General features: G+C 49.7%; 1 protein-coding gene across 6 annotated transcripts in view; it reads right to left on the reverse strand.

The window, feature by feature from the left end:
• Positions 1-14,155, reverse strand: part of SH3GLB2 (SH3 domain containing GRB2 like, endophilin B2) — a 169,356-nt gene that overhangs the window by 40,384 nt on the left and 114,817 nt on the right. For 4 of the 6 annotated variants that reach the window (XM_069237038.1, XM_069237037.1, XM_069237035.1 and 1 more), the window contains one exon: positions 11,527-11,550. The exons of the other annotated variants lie outside the window; for them this stretch is intronic. In XM_069237038.1, the coding sequence (XP_069093139.1) occupies positions 11,527-11,550 (24 nt within the window). The remainder of the gene's footprint in view (positions 1-11,526; positions 11,551-14,155) is intronic. 6 annotated transcript variants of the gene reach the window in all.

A 14,155-nucleotide genomic window follows, 5' to 3' on the forward strand; every position in this document is an offset into this window, starting at 1 on the left:
AACGGTGCCCAGTCAGGCCTTGCTGATCTAAAGAAAGACAAACAAACAAAATCTAAGCAAGGGGTGCAAAACGAGGTTCCATATGGTGTGAGGAACACCAAGCCTGAAACATAACCCAACGGCAGAGATAGAGAGCTTTAGTTGAAGGTCGTCTGGCAGTTAAGAAGAAACCACAAACTATAGGAGAGAGATCCAAAACCCTTGACTGTCGCTGCTCAATCTCTATGCATGAAAGTGGAGCATGCGCAGGTTGCAGTAACAGGTGATCCTCCCGGGGTAGCCTGACCGGAGGTAAAATGCTCATGCTCAGGAGTTTGGGATACCAAACTCCCTTGTCCAATCCAGAGCCATTAAGATGACTTGCACCCGCGGGTCCTGATGTGCTTGAGATTTTGGGGCAGGAGTGGTACAGGCAGAAAGGCATACAGGAGTCCCGAGTCCCACTCACATCAGAACGCGTCTCAGATGGAAAGCTGCCTTGGAAACGCCAGCGCACAGAATTGCTGGCACTGCAGAGCCTCCGAGCACTGAGTCCACGACCACCCAAACCTGTTTGTTGCAGTACCACATGGCAGGGGTGTTGTTCGTGAACACCTGAACCAGACTTCCTTTGATTAATGGAAGGAAGACTTTCAATGCCAAGCGAATCACCCTCAGCTGCGGGAAGACTGATGTGGAGCTGGGAATCCACCCAAGACCAGAATCCTCTGATACCCACCTCTCCCAGATGACTGTCCAAACTCAGGAGTGATGCATTTGTCACCACTGTGAAGGAAGCAGGACCTGCCGCTGACCCAATCATGGTTTGTCTACCACCACTGCACATGTTTTACAGGTCCCTCCAATATTTGGACCAGGTCGGAGAGATGCCCTTGATGCTGTGCCCAACTGGGACTTCAGGTCCCACTGAGAACCCACACATGCCAGGAAGCATGCTTCATCAGCAGGATGCAGGAGGCCATGAGATCAAACAGCCTCAGTCAGTGTCAGCGAAATTCAGGATAGAGGCCAAGACATCAGAATCTTAGCCTAAATATCTTCGACTTGCCGTTCCAGAGGATAGGCACTGAACTACTCTGTGTCCAGAATGGCTCAGATGAAAGGGAGCATCTGAAAGGGAGCCAGTGGAAATTTAGCACATTGAACTCCAGCAAATGAAGAAGGTCCATTATAGTCTGGAGGTGGCCAAGGACTGCATGAGACGAGCCTGCCTTCAAGAACTAGTTATCATGGTAGAGGAAGATGTAACCTCCTCAAATGGACTGCAACCACCACCATCACGAGATGAGCTGGCGAGACCAAAGGGGACCACAGCAAACATAAACCGTGAACCACAGGAAACACCTGTGGGCTGGCAGAACAGGGATGTGGAAATGCATGTCCTGCAGGTCTAGCGCTACCATCCAGTCTCCAGGATTCAGGGCAGACAACTTGAGCCAATAGGAGCATCCTGAATTTAGCTTTTTTTCAGGAAGTATTTGAGAGGGCGCAGGCATAGTATAGGATAGAGGTCTCCTTCCTTCTCCAAGAAAGAAGCGGGAATAACAACCACACCATACATCTGGGACCCTCTTGATGTCTCCTTTGGTCAAAAGAGTCTGCACTTCCTGACAAAGGAAGAGGTGGTCCTCTGTCAGCCGGTTTTGGGAGGGTTGGAGGTGTTTCTAAAAATGGTAGGGCGTACCTCTTCTGAACGATCTGAAGCACTAATTTGTAGGATATTATTGCCCACCACTGGGGCAGGTTGTGCCTGATTTTGCCACCTACCGGATGGCTGTGCTGGATGCAAGGCACGCTAAAGGAGTTTGGGGGCTGCAGCAGCAGGGGATGCAGGGACTGGCAGCACGCTGGTACTGGCTCCCGTGATCTGTTTGGGATTTGTGGCCCTATTCTTGTAAGTGTGGCTGGTACTGCAGGCGCCTAAATGTTCCCCTTCCACATCCGTGGTAGAGGCGAAAGGACTGGTGTTCCAGACGGGTTAGGAGGGAAAAGCCAAGGGATCTGGCAGAGACCCTGATATTGCAAAAAGGCTCTAGACTGCATCAGCTCAGTTGCCAAATAGGTGGGAAAACATCAATGAATACAGGACATTTGATGAGAACCCAGTGGAACTTAACCAGGCATGGCGACCCAGACCACTGTAGAAGCCAAGGCTCTACCAAAAGAGTCTGTGGTGTCCAGTCCACACCGGATGGCAAACTTTACTGCATCCCTGCTGTCCACCAGAGCTTGGCTGAGGATGCTGTGGCCTTCCTTGGGCATCATTGGAAGCAGCTGCACAACAGAGTCAGAAAATGCATGGGAATATCAACCCAAGAGGCATGTGGTGGTCACCAACCGCAGGCCAAGGCTGGTGGAAGAAGAAATGTGCTTCCTAAAGGTGTCCCACCTCTTGGATTACCTGGCCGAGAGGGGAAACCATGCCTGCATCTGGTGAGGCATCCAGGACACTGCATCACCCAGCTCCTCATGACAGCTGTCATTATCTGGGCCCTCCAAGGGACCATACACCTCCTGCTCATCACCTTCTTCAGAAAGGTGGAGGTCAGTGTGAAAGCCCAGGGGATGGGAAGGCCTGGGTGATGCCAGCAGTGACGTCAAGCTGCCCAGGGTGGCACCAGATTAGTGTCAGGGATGATGATGGGCTAGTCACTGAGCGGTGCTGGCATCGTCAGGGTTGGGGCCAGGAGGGACAAAGCCAGAGTGGGTGGAGGCACCAGTCCCTGTGTCAGTATGGATCATGGGGCAGATCCAGAGGGCCTGACTGGCGTAAACGGCAAATCCCCGACGGTCACCTAGCAGGGGCAGGCACCTCTTGGCTCCGTTGGGCCCAGAAAAGCTTCAGAGGGTGTCTGCGGCCAAAATTTGGCATGCACGTCGTCATAAATGTCATTAAAAAGGGCGGGCATCACTCCAGTGCCAGGAAACTCAGGATAGTGGTAAGTGGGCCCTGGCGCTAGCTCCACAGTTGGGCCTAAAAGCACAATGTCAGGAAGGTGAAGTCGAAGACCGCTTCAATTACTTCTTGTGCTTTCTTGAGTGACCTGACTTCAACAAGGAGGTTGTGGAGCGAGAAGACGATCATCCATGGGAACGGCCACGGGAGAGGCCCTGAGATCTTCCACGGGAACAAGAACAGGGCCTGGAAAAGTGCGGATCCTTCTACTGCTGCGTCCCCAGGACCTTCATCAGCTGCTCAATGATTACCTTCGAGAGCACAGACTTGCACTCGATGCTGGCCGGGGGGGAGTTGTGGCCCAAACCCAGGCACCAGAGACAAACCAATTATGGGTCGGATACAGACGTTTGCTTGTGACAGTCCCTGTAAGGCTTGAACCCCGAAGGTTTTGCAGGGGACATAATACACTATGCACACTGGGAGCAAAGATAAAAAATGTCAGCAAAAATAATTTTTTAAAAAGTTGGTCAAAAAGTAACCGAGGTAACTCTCCAGATGCACGCTGTTGGCGCAGAACAAAAGGAACTGAAGTCAGCATTCCAGGGTGATACGTACATAGGGACCACAATGTCAGTTCGACACAAACGCTGCAGAACTGAACACCACCACCTACCAGTGTACAGAGAAACGGCTCAAGATTTTCTGGATCAAGGTTGATGCCTGGGGAATATTCTAAGGTGAAGAATCTGCAGTTAGAAGCCTTTATCAGAACAAGGCTTACAACAGGTGCCCAATATTGTGTCGGCTAGGGCCCCCTTAAATGGTGATAACGTTTCAGAGGAAGCGAGTTCAAGGTGTAAAACGTCTGTAAGCAAATTGGTCGTATCTTACTGTAGGAAAATGGCTCCCTGTTGCAGTTACACCCCACATTTTGCCTGATGTTGATGATGACTTGACTGAGAAATGTGCTGGGACCCTGCTAACCAGGCCCCAGCACCAGTGTTCTTTCACTAAAAATGTACCATTGTTTCCACAATTGGCACACCCCTGGCACACATATAAGTCCCTTGTAAAAGGTACCAGTGGTACCAAGGGCCCTGTGACCAGGGAAAGTCCCTAAGGGGTGCAGCATGTGTTGTGCCACCCTAAGGGACCCCTCACCTAACACAGGTACACTGCCATTGCAGATTGTGTGTGTTAGTGGGGAGAAAAAGGCAAAGTCGACATGGCATCTCCCTCAGGATGCCATGAACACAAAATACTGCCTGTAGCATAGGTAAGTCACCCCTCTAGCAGGCCTTACAGATCGAAGGCAGGGTGCACTATACCACAGGGAGGGCATATCTGCATTAGCAATATGCCCCTACCAGTGGTACCAAGGGCCCTGTGACCAGGGAAGGTCCCTAAGGGGTGCAGCATGTGTTGTGCCACCCTAAGGGACCCCTCACCTAACACAGGTACACTGCCATTGCAGATTGTGTGTGTTAGTGGGGAGAAAAAGGCAAAGTCGACATGGCATCTCCCTCAGGATGCCATGAACACAAAATACTGCCTGTAGCATAGGTAAGTCACCCCTCTAGCAGGCCTTACAGATCGAAGGCAGGGTGCACTATACCACAGGTGAGGGCATATCTGCATTAGCAATATGCCCCTACAGTGTCTAAGTCCATTCTGAGATATTGTAAGTACAGTGTGGCCATATTAAGTATATGGTCTAGGAGTTTGTCAAAAACGAATTCCACAGCTCCATAATGGCTACACTGAATACTGGGAAGTTTGGTATCAAACTTCTCAGAATAATAAACCCACACTGATGCCAGTGTTAGATTTATTACAAAATGCACACAGAGTGCATCTTAGAAGATGCCCCCTGTATTTTACCCAATCCTTCAGTGCAGGACTGACTAGTCTGTGCCAGCCTGCCACTGAGATGAGTTTCTGCCCCCTTGGGGTGAGAGCCTTTGTGCTCTCTGAGGACAGAAACAAAGCCTGCACTGGGTGGAGGTGCTTCTCACCTCCCCCTGCAGGAACTGTAACACCTGGCAGTGAGCCTCAAAGGCTCATGCCTTCTGTTACAGCACCCCAGGGCATCCCAGCTAGTGGAGATGCCCGCCCCTCCGGCCACTGCCCCCACTTTTGGCGGCAAGGCAGGAGAGGATAATGAGAAAAACAAGGAGTCACCCACCAGTCAGGACAGCCCCTAAGGTGCCCTGAGCTGAGGTGACCCCTGACTTTAGAAACCCTCCATCTTGGTTTTGGAGGATTCCTCCAATAGGATTAGGGATGTGCCCCACTCCCCCTCAGGGAGGAGGCACAAAGAGGGTGTAGCCACCCTCCAGGACAGTAGCCATTGGCTACTGCCCTCCTGACCTAAACACACACCCTAAATTCAGTATTTAGGGGCAACCCAGAACCCAGGATATCAGATTCCTGCAGCCTACAACAACAAGGACTGCTGACCTGAAAGCCCTGCAGAGATGACGGAGACGACAACTGACTTGGCCCCAGCCCTACCGGCCTGTCTCCAGACTCAAAGAACCTGCACATCGACGCATCCGACAGGGACCAGCGATCCACGAAGCCTCAGAGGACCTCCCTGAACCCAAAGGACCAAGAAACTCCAGAGAACAGCTACACTGTTCACAAACAGCAACAACTTTGCAACTTTTAAAGAACTCACTTTTCCCGCCGGAAAAGTGGGACTTCACCTTCGAGCTCCAGAGAACCAACACTATAGACTCTCAGGCGACTGCGACCTCGTGAGTAAGCCAAGACGACCCCCCTGAACCCCCACAGTGACGCATGCAGAGAGAATCCAGAGGCTCCCCCTGACCGCGACTGCCCGTAACAAGGAACCCGACGCCTGGACCAAGCACTGCATCCGCAGCCCCCAGGACCAGAAGGAACTGAACCCCAGTGCGGGAGTGACCATCAGGCAACCCTCTGCCTAGCCCAGCCTACTTATGTCCCCCCCAGTGCTCTAGAAAACCCCCCTGGTCTGCCCTCCGAAGACACAGGTACTTACCTGTTGGCAGACTGGCCCTGTGTTGCTGGTGCAGTGACTTTGGGGTTGCCTTGAACCCCCAACAGTGGGCTGCCTATGCCCAGGAACTTGAACTTTAAGTGCCTTACATACCTGAAAAACTAACCAATACTTACCTCCCCCCGGAACTGTTGATTTTTGCACTGTCCACTTTTAAAATAGCTTATTGCATTTTAACTAAAACTGTATATGTTACTGCTCTAATTTTAAGTTTCTTACTTACCTGTGTGGAGTACCTTGCATTTTATGTATTTACTTCAAATCTTCAATCTTGTGGTTCTGAAATAAATTAAGAACATATATTTTTCTATATAAAAACTATTGGCCTGGAGTTAAGTCTTTGAGTATGTGTTCCTCATTTATTGCATGTGTGTGTACAACAAATGTTTAACACTACCCTCTGATAAGCCTACTGCTCGACCACACTACCACAAAATAGAGCAGTAGAATTATTTCTTTTTGCCACTATCTTACCTCTAAGTGGAACCCTGGGACTATGTGCACACGATCTCTTACTTTGAGATAGTACATACAGAGCCAACTTCCTACACTTCACAGAAGGAATTTGCATGTCCGACACCACTGCTGCACGTCTTATCACTATGGCATAAGAAGCAATGCCTTCCGTTGCTGGCCCACCCCGCTATCAGAGGAAGGATTCAACCCACTGCCCTCCTGCAAATCAATATATAAATTATACTCATCATATTGTGTGGGTAAATCCATGCCCATCATCTCCAGTGTTATCTTCAAAGGCTGTCTGACACTGATCAGAGTCAAAAAGGTGGTAGGGCACGGCAAGGCAGCTCTGTGGTAGAAGCAGTGTCTTGTCTGAACCTCAGCGTGTAGGGATCAGGTGGGTCGGTGTGAATTGAGAACATGATCTCCGTTAAGCCCAAAATGAGTCTGCTTCCGAGTCGGACACCTGAATTGGGAAGGGATCCTCCTCCAGTGTCAGGACCAGTGTCAATGTCCAAGGAGTGGATTTTGGCACCAGGGTGTAGTTGGTTCTGAAACAGGATATGACGCATGTTCGGGAGGCACAAAAGACACCAAGGACGGATCTGCCAGCGGCAACCAGACTCGAGGCCTCCGCGGAACACTAGTACCCCAAGCCATGCCAGAGGGAGGTAGAAGAGTGCCAAAGATTCACAATCCAGCCACTCTAAAGGCCCCTATCAGTTGCTAGGTTACAGATGACCCAGGGAACTCTGGGTTTCTCAAGATCAATTGCAGAATTGCATCCTCAGAAGGAGTTCAGGAGAGTCAGAGTAGCACCTTGACATCTTTGTGACTTCTGGGATGAAGTGTGGCTGGATATAGACGAGACCCGCTTGGCCTTTTTATGTTTCTGCTTCAACTTGAACTTACTTGAAGACTTTGATAGTAAAGATGACTGCTCACAGGAATGGCTTTGAGAGCAAAACATGGTATGCGCCCTCAGTTTTGAGCAGGACTTGCTCTGTTTCTTTTGATGTTCAGCTTTGCTTCATGATCCTAGATAGCCTTTGAACTCACAAGGGGACACTTCTCATATGACCTGGAGCCGTGCAGGTGTGTCACTGACATTTGTTTGTGGCAGTCCCTACATTGTCTGAACCCTGTAGTCTTCGAAGGAGACATGTTTCCATTGTGCACTCGTTAGTTTTAACCCAAAAAATGTTTTGACGAAATAGGAGGGAAAAAGGTGGAAGCAGAACTCCAGATCATAGTACAAAGTCATGGACAGAGTGGAACTGATAGTGGAACGCCGGTCTGGCACATTTATGTCGCTTCGTTCGTCACTTTCAGGGCGGAACTAAGTCAGAGCCAAATGATGCCACCTACCACCACGCAGGAGCAATATTGTTGAAAGTTCTTGGATCCAGTCTGGCACCTGGAGCTATTGTAAAGGTGGGAAATCTGCAGTTAAAAGTATCCATTAGAAAGGGTAGAACTGCTAATTAATGAAGCTGGGGCATTAATAAATGTAGTTGAGTCAGTGGTGCGTGGTCCGAAATTCATGGTGTTCGTTTCACTGGAGCGAGGGTCATTAGTAAACAAAGTGCCTGGTCACAAGTAAATGGAGCGCAGAGTCACTGGTGAATGGAGCACAGGGTCACAGCTGAAATGAGCGCTGGCTCACCAGTGAACAGAGTGGGTAGGTTTAGGGTTGCCAGTGAATCGAAAGCGCTGCTGGTGAAAGGAGTGTGGGTTCACCGTTGAACATATAATGATGCCATAGGTGAATGGAGCATGGGTCACTGTTAATTAGAGCTCAGGATCACTGGGGAATGGAGATCTGAGTACTGGTGAATGGAGTGTGTGAGGTCACTGATTAATGAAGTGCGGGAGGTAAATGGAGGATGCTGGTGAATGGAACATGGGAGGTCGCTGGTGAACGGAGTGCAGGAGGTCGCTGGTGAACGGAGCGCAGGAGCTCACTGGTGAGATCGCTGGTGAATGGAACGTGTCAGGTCGCTGGTGAATGGAGCGCAGAAGTTCATTAGTGAACGGGAGGTCATTGATAAGGTAACTTATGAATGGTGTGTGGGAGGTCGCTGGTGAATGGAGTGCATGAGGTCACTGGTGAATGGAGTGCGGGAGGTCACTAGAGAGGTCACTAGTGAATGGAGTGCACAAGGTCGCTGGTGAATGGAGTGTGGGAGGTTGTGGGTGATGGAGCACAGGAGGTCGCTGGTGAATGGAGCACGGGAGGTGGCTGGTGAATGGAGCATGGGAGGTCGCTGGTGAATGGAGCATGGGAGGTCGCTGGTGAATGGAGCGTGGAAGGACGTTGGTGAACAGTGTGGGGGAGGTTGCCAGTGAATGGTGTATGGAAGGTCGCTGATTAATGGAGAGCGGGAGGTCCCTAGTGAATGGTGTGTGGGAGGTCGCTGGTAAGGTACTGGTGAATGGAGCGGGGTGGTCGCTGGTGAATGGTGTGTGGGAGGTGGCTGGTGAGGTCACTGGTGAATGGAGTGTGGCATGTCGCTGGTGAACGGAGTGCGGATGGTCGTTGGTGAATGGTGTCTGGGAGGTCGCTGGTGAATTATGTGTGGGAGGTCGCTGGTGAACAGTGTGTGTCTCAACTTTCTGCCCACACCACCCAGTTGTTCAATTATTTTCCCTGGACCCAGCCATGGGGTAATGCCAGGTCACTCCTCAGCACCTGCTGAAGGCTGCTAAGGCTTGAAGGACCGTGAAGGAGGCTAGACCTTCAGGGATCAGGCAGCCCACTTCTGGAAAGGTTTGCTAAAGCACTTACGGCACAATTAAATACTTTTGGTTTTGTACTAATGTACAACTAGTTTGTTTTTACATTAACATTCTTCTAGTAGCCACTACATTTTGGCATCTTCAGATTTGAAATTTCCCCCAGTGTGATATGCACTCATCAGTACGAGAAGGTGCTGTAGAAGTCATTCTGTGCCACCCCCACCAGCTGACCCTACGATCCTTACCCTGAGTCTGAGCCCCTCACTACTGCTGGCCTGGCAGTGCTGATAGTTCTACACAGCACCCCTGATAGACGCTGTCACCCCTTCAGATCCACAGCCATGTCTGGCTCATCCACCACCTTTTTGGGTCTGAAAGCCTTCCAGCTTCTTTGATAGCCCATCAGGTCCCCTCATACAATTCTGTCACCTTAGATCTCCTTGGCCATCTCTACAACTGCTCTGCCACCTTTATGGACCTCACAGCGTTCTGTCACCCAGCTGCTCCTCAACCATGTCTAAGACTGGTCGGCCACCTTTATGGACCTCACAGCGTTCTGTCACCCATCTGCTCCCCACCCATGTCTAAGACTGGTCGGCCACCTTTATGAATCTGAAAGGATTATATTTCCTTCGGGTCTACGACGGCTCAGCCACATTTATGGATCAGAAAGGATTATATGTCCTTCGGGTCTACAACAGCTGGGCCACCTCTATGGATCTGAAAGGATTATACTTCCTTCAGGTTTACGATGGCTCGTCCACCTTCATTGATCTGAAAGGATTATAGTTCCTTCGGGTCTACAACAGCTCGCCCACCTTCATGGATCTGAAAGGAATACAGTTCCTTCGGGTCTACGACTGCTCTGCTACCTTTATGGATCAGAAAGGATTATAGTTCCTTCGAGTCTATGACGACTCTGCCACCTTTATGGATCTGACAGCCTAATAGTTCCTTCAATAACACTGGGGCTAACCGGCAGGCTGTGCTGCATCAACGGAGGTATTGTGGCCCACCTTCTAGCCCTGAGGCCCTCCTGCTGGCCTAAAAGCCCCCTCTGACCCAGCAGCTCGCTGGTGAAGCAGAAAGCTCTAGCCAGAGCGCTGCTACTTGCAGTAGTTCCATCAGCTCCCCGGGTGGTCTATTGGCACGGTTGCAGACCACTGACAGACTACGCGTCTTCCTCTCAAACCATCAGTTCTCCTGTCAGCTCCACAGTTTTTCTAGTGCACACACACACACACACACACACACACACGTTTCCTGACTTGTCCTTCGTTCTCCCTGTGGCCCTTTCTGCTTTGCTAAAGTCGTTGCTTGGTTCCCCGGCATCAGTGCCTTTGTTTCTAGGGCAGCAGATGTGTTTACTCTCGACTGTGGCTCGGGGGACTCTCAGAATGGAATCACACGGGTGCGTGAAGCCACAGGCTGCAGCCTCGTCAATCATGAAGATGAAGAGGGAAGCTGCAGAATGGTGGGAAGAGGGCAGCCCCTTGGAAGGCTCAATGCTATCCTTTTGGACCACCAGCGCTACTGCTCAGCAGTGGGGGCTGCCGGAGCAACGCCTGAGCAATGGAGCCTACCCAGTAATTCATTAAATATAAAGACTGAGTGAGCTAGGAGACCAGCTCCTCCCCCATAAAATCCCTCCCTCCTCATCCATAAAGAGCTCATCAAATTTTCAGAAGATACATTCCTACGGGTTCAGTCAGATGAACAGAAGGCTGTGCTTCAGACCAAATTAATTCCCTCAGCAGGTGAAAAAACGCTAAGCTTGAGACGGCTAACGAGGCGCGAGCAGGAATGGAATGAGAGGGTAATACGCAAGCAGACACCATGTACACTGTGCAAGAACAGGACTTTGGCCATGGACCAGACCATGCTTGCATGTGCAAGAGAGTCCATCTGTACACAGCAGACCTTGAGCAGAGGGTCAACGTTCAGTCAAGGTGGACCAAACGGGCCAAGGCTAGTGCATCTGCATGGTCACAGGTGAGAACACAGGGTGTAAACATGGTGCGGCTGGCTACATGCCAGCCATCGAACAGGATACAAACCTGAAGACATGTGCTAGCAGTCATCAAGGTTCTCCAAACTTCAGATACCAAAATCATACACGGACTGCCATCCACTCTAGAAATCCTAACACCCCATCGCCAAAGGATAACTGAAGAGTCTGGTCTATGATGGAAATCCCGGAATCACATGTGGTGCAGCCCAGAAGCCATACTAATGGCGGGAAATATGATAGATACATATATATAACACTAAACATAAAACCTCAATACAAGTGGAATACACATCACAAGAACACAATGCCCAAGCCCCCATCTCCAATGTCCCAAATATTTCCAATTACAGAAGCTCTTTGGATTCCAATACTTACTTTGTCCACCTCGTCGCTCCAGAGCTACAGGGTGGTAGAGTAACAAGACAACAAGTGAGTGTCACACAGTTCATGGAGAGGCAAATACAACAAAAACATACTGTTGATAACAATGAAGGAAGTGAGCAACAAGTACATGGGTGAAGCGACAGGCAATACAAATGGGAAGGGTTAACGGCAGGCAGCGCAGAATTGGGCGGGATAGACAACACAGACAACAACTGTGCGAGGCGGCAGGCAGCGCAGACCTGGGCGGGATAGACAACACAGACAACAACTGTGCGAGGCGGCAGGCAGCGCAGACCTGGGCGGGATAGACAACACAGACAACAACTGTGCGAGGCAGCAGGCAGCGCAGACCTGGGTGGGATAGACAACACAGACAACAACTGTGCGAGGCGGCAGGCAGCGCAGACTTAGGCAGGACAGTAGGTAGCACAGACAACTGTGCACGGTGCCAGGGAGAGCAGCCCTGGGCAGGACAGCAGGCAGAGCAGACAACTGTGCACGGCGCCAGGCAGTGCAGAACTGTGCAGGGCAGTAGGCAGCACAGGCAACAACTGTGCGAGGTGGCAGGCAGCGCAGATAATAACTGGGCAGGGCAGGATCTGCATGTGTAGTGAATGTGGATCTACATTCCATTCTGCTAACAGCACCATCCCAACATGCAACTCTTCCCATAGTAAAAGCAGATACAGGGAGTGCAGAATTATTAGGCAAATGAGTATTTTGACCACATCATCCTCTTTATGCATGTTGTCTTACTCCAAGCTGTATAGGCTCGAAAGCCTACTACCAATTAAGCATATTAGGTGATGTGCATCTCTGTAATGAGAAGGGGTGTGGTCTAATGACATCAACACCCTATATCAGGTGTGCATAATTATTAGGCAACTTCCTTTCCTTTGGCAAAATGGGTCAAAAGAAGGACTTGACAGGCTCAGAAAAGTCAAAAATAGTGAGATATCTTGCAGAGGGATGCAGCACTCTTAAAATTGCAAAGCTTCTGAAGCGTGATCATCGAACAATCAAGCGTTTCATTCAAAATAGTCAACAGGGTCGCAAGAAGCGTGTGGAAAAACCAAGGCGCAAAATAACTGCCCATGAACTGAGAAAAGTCAAGCGTGCAGCTGCCACGATGCCACTTGCCACCAGTTTGGCCATATTTCAGAGCTGCAACATCACTGGAGTGCCCAAAAGCACAAGGTGTGCAATACTCAGAGACATGGCCAAGGTAAGAAAGGCTGAAAGACGACCACCACTGAACAAGACACACAAGCTGAAACGTCAAGACTGGGCCAAGAAATATCTCAAGACTGATTTTTCTAAGGTTTTATGGACTGATGAAATGAGAGTGAGTCTTGATGGGCCAGATGGATGGGCCCGTGGCTGGATTGGTAAAGGGCAGAGAGCTCCAGTCCGGTTCAGACGCCAGCAAGGTGGAGGTGGAGTACTGGTTTGGGCTGGTATCATCAAAGATGAGCTTGTGGGGCCTTTTCGGGTTGAGGTTGGAGTCAAGCTCAACTCCCAGTCCTACTGCCAGTTCCTGGAAGACACCTTCTTCAAGCAGTGGTACAGGAAGAAGTCTGCATCCTTCAAGAAAAACATGATTTTCATGCAGGACAATGCTTCATCACACGCGTCCAAGTACTCCACAGCGTGGCTGGCAAGAAAGGGTATAAAAGAAGGAAATCTAATGACATGGCCTCCTTGTTCACTTGATCTGAACCCCATTGAGAACCTGTGGTCCATCATCAAATGTGAGATTTACAAGGAGGGAAAACAGTACACCTCTCGGAACAGTGTCTGGGAGGCTGTGGTTGCTGCTGCACGCAATGTTGATGGTGAACAGATCAAAACACTGACAGAATCCATGGATGGCAGGCTTTTGAGTGTCCTTGCAAAGAAAGGTGGCTATATTGGTCACTGATTTGTTTTTGAATGTCAGAAATGTATATTTGTGAATGTTGAGATGTTATATTGGTTTCACTGGTAATAATAAATGATTGAAATGGGTATATATTTGTTTTTTGTTAAGTTGCCTAATAATTATGCACAGTAATAGTCACCTGCACACACAGATATCCCCCTAACATAGCTAAAACTAAAAACAAACTAAAAACTACTTCCAAAAATATTCAGCTTTGATATTAATGAGTTTTTTGGGTTCATTGAGAACATGGTTGTTGTTCAATAATAAAATTAATCCTCAAAAATACAACTTGCCTAATAATTCTGCACTCCCTGTAGTAGTTCTCTCAGAGTGTAGGGTGACAGGTGAGAAACCCTGCCCTATTGGGAAGTCTCAGGATCAGCTCTGCCAGGGAGGGTTGTTAGGTAAGACTTTCCAAGACTATCTGGGACTAGGAACCATCCCCTAGATGCAGACATTACATGCCACTCGCTCCCCCTACAGCTGCCTGGAGGACGTGAGGAAGGTGCATGCTTTACAGATGCTAGCAGGGTTCAGAGTAAGCATGCTGCTGGCCAGTGACAGTAATATGAAATGTGGCAATGACCAACCATGCAGAGGGGACGTGTGGTGCAAGGAAATGGTGGCCATGGGTTTAGATGAGGTGGCAAGTGTAGCAGCTGGAGAGAGACAGCAGGGTAAACAAAGCCAGCAACA

The sequence above is a fragment of the Pleurodeles waltl genome, chromosome 6 (assembly GCF_031143425.1).
Source record: "Pleurodeles waltl isolate 20211129_DDA chromosome 6, aPleWal1.hap1.20221129, whole genome shotgun sequence".
Classification (NCBI taxonomy): Eukaryota; Metazoa; Chordata; class Amphibia; order Caudata; family Salamandridae; genus Pleurodeles; species Pleurodeles waltl.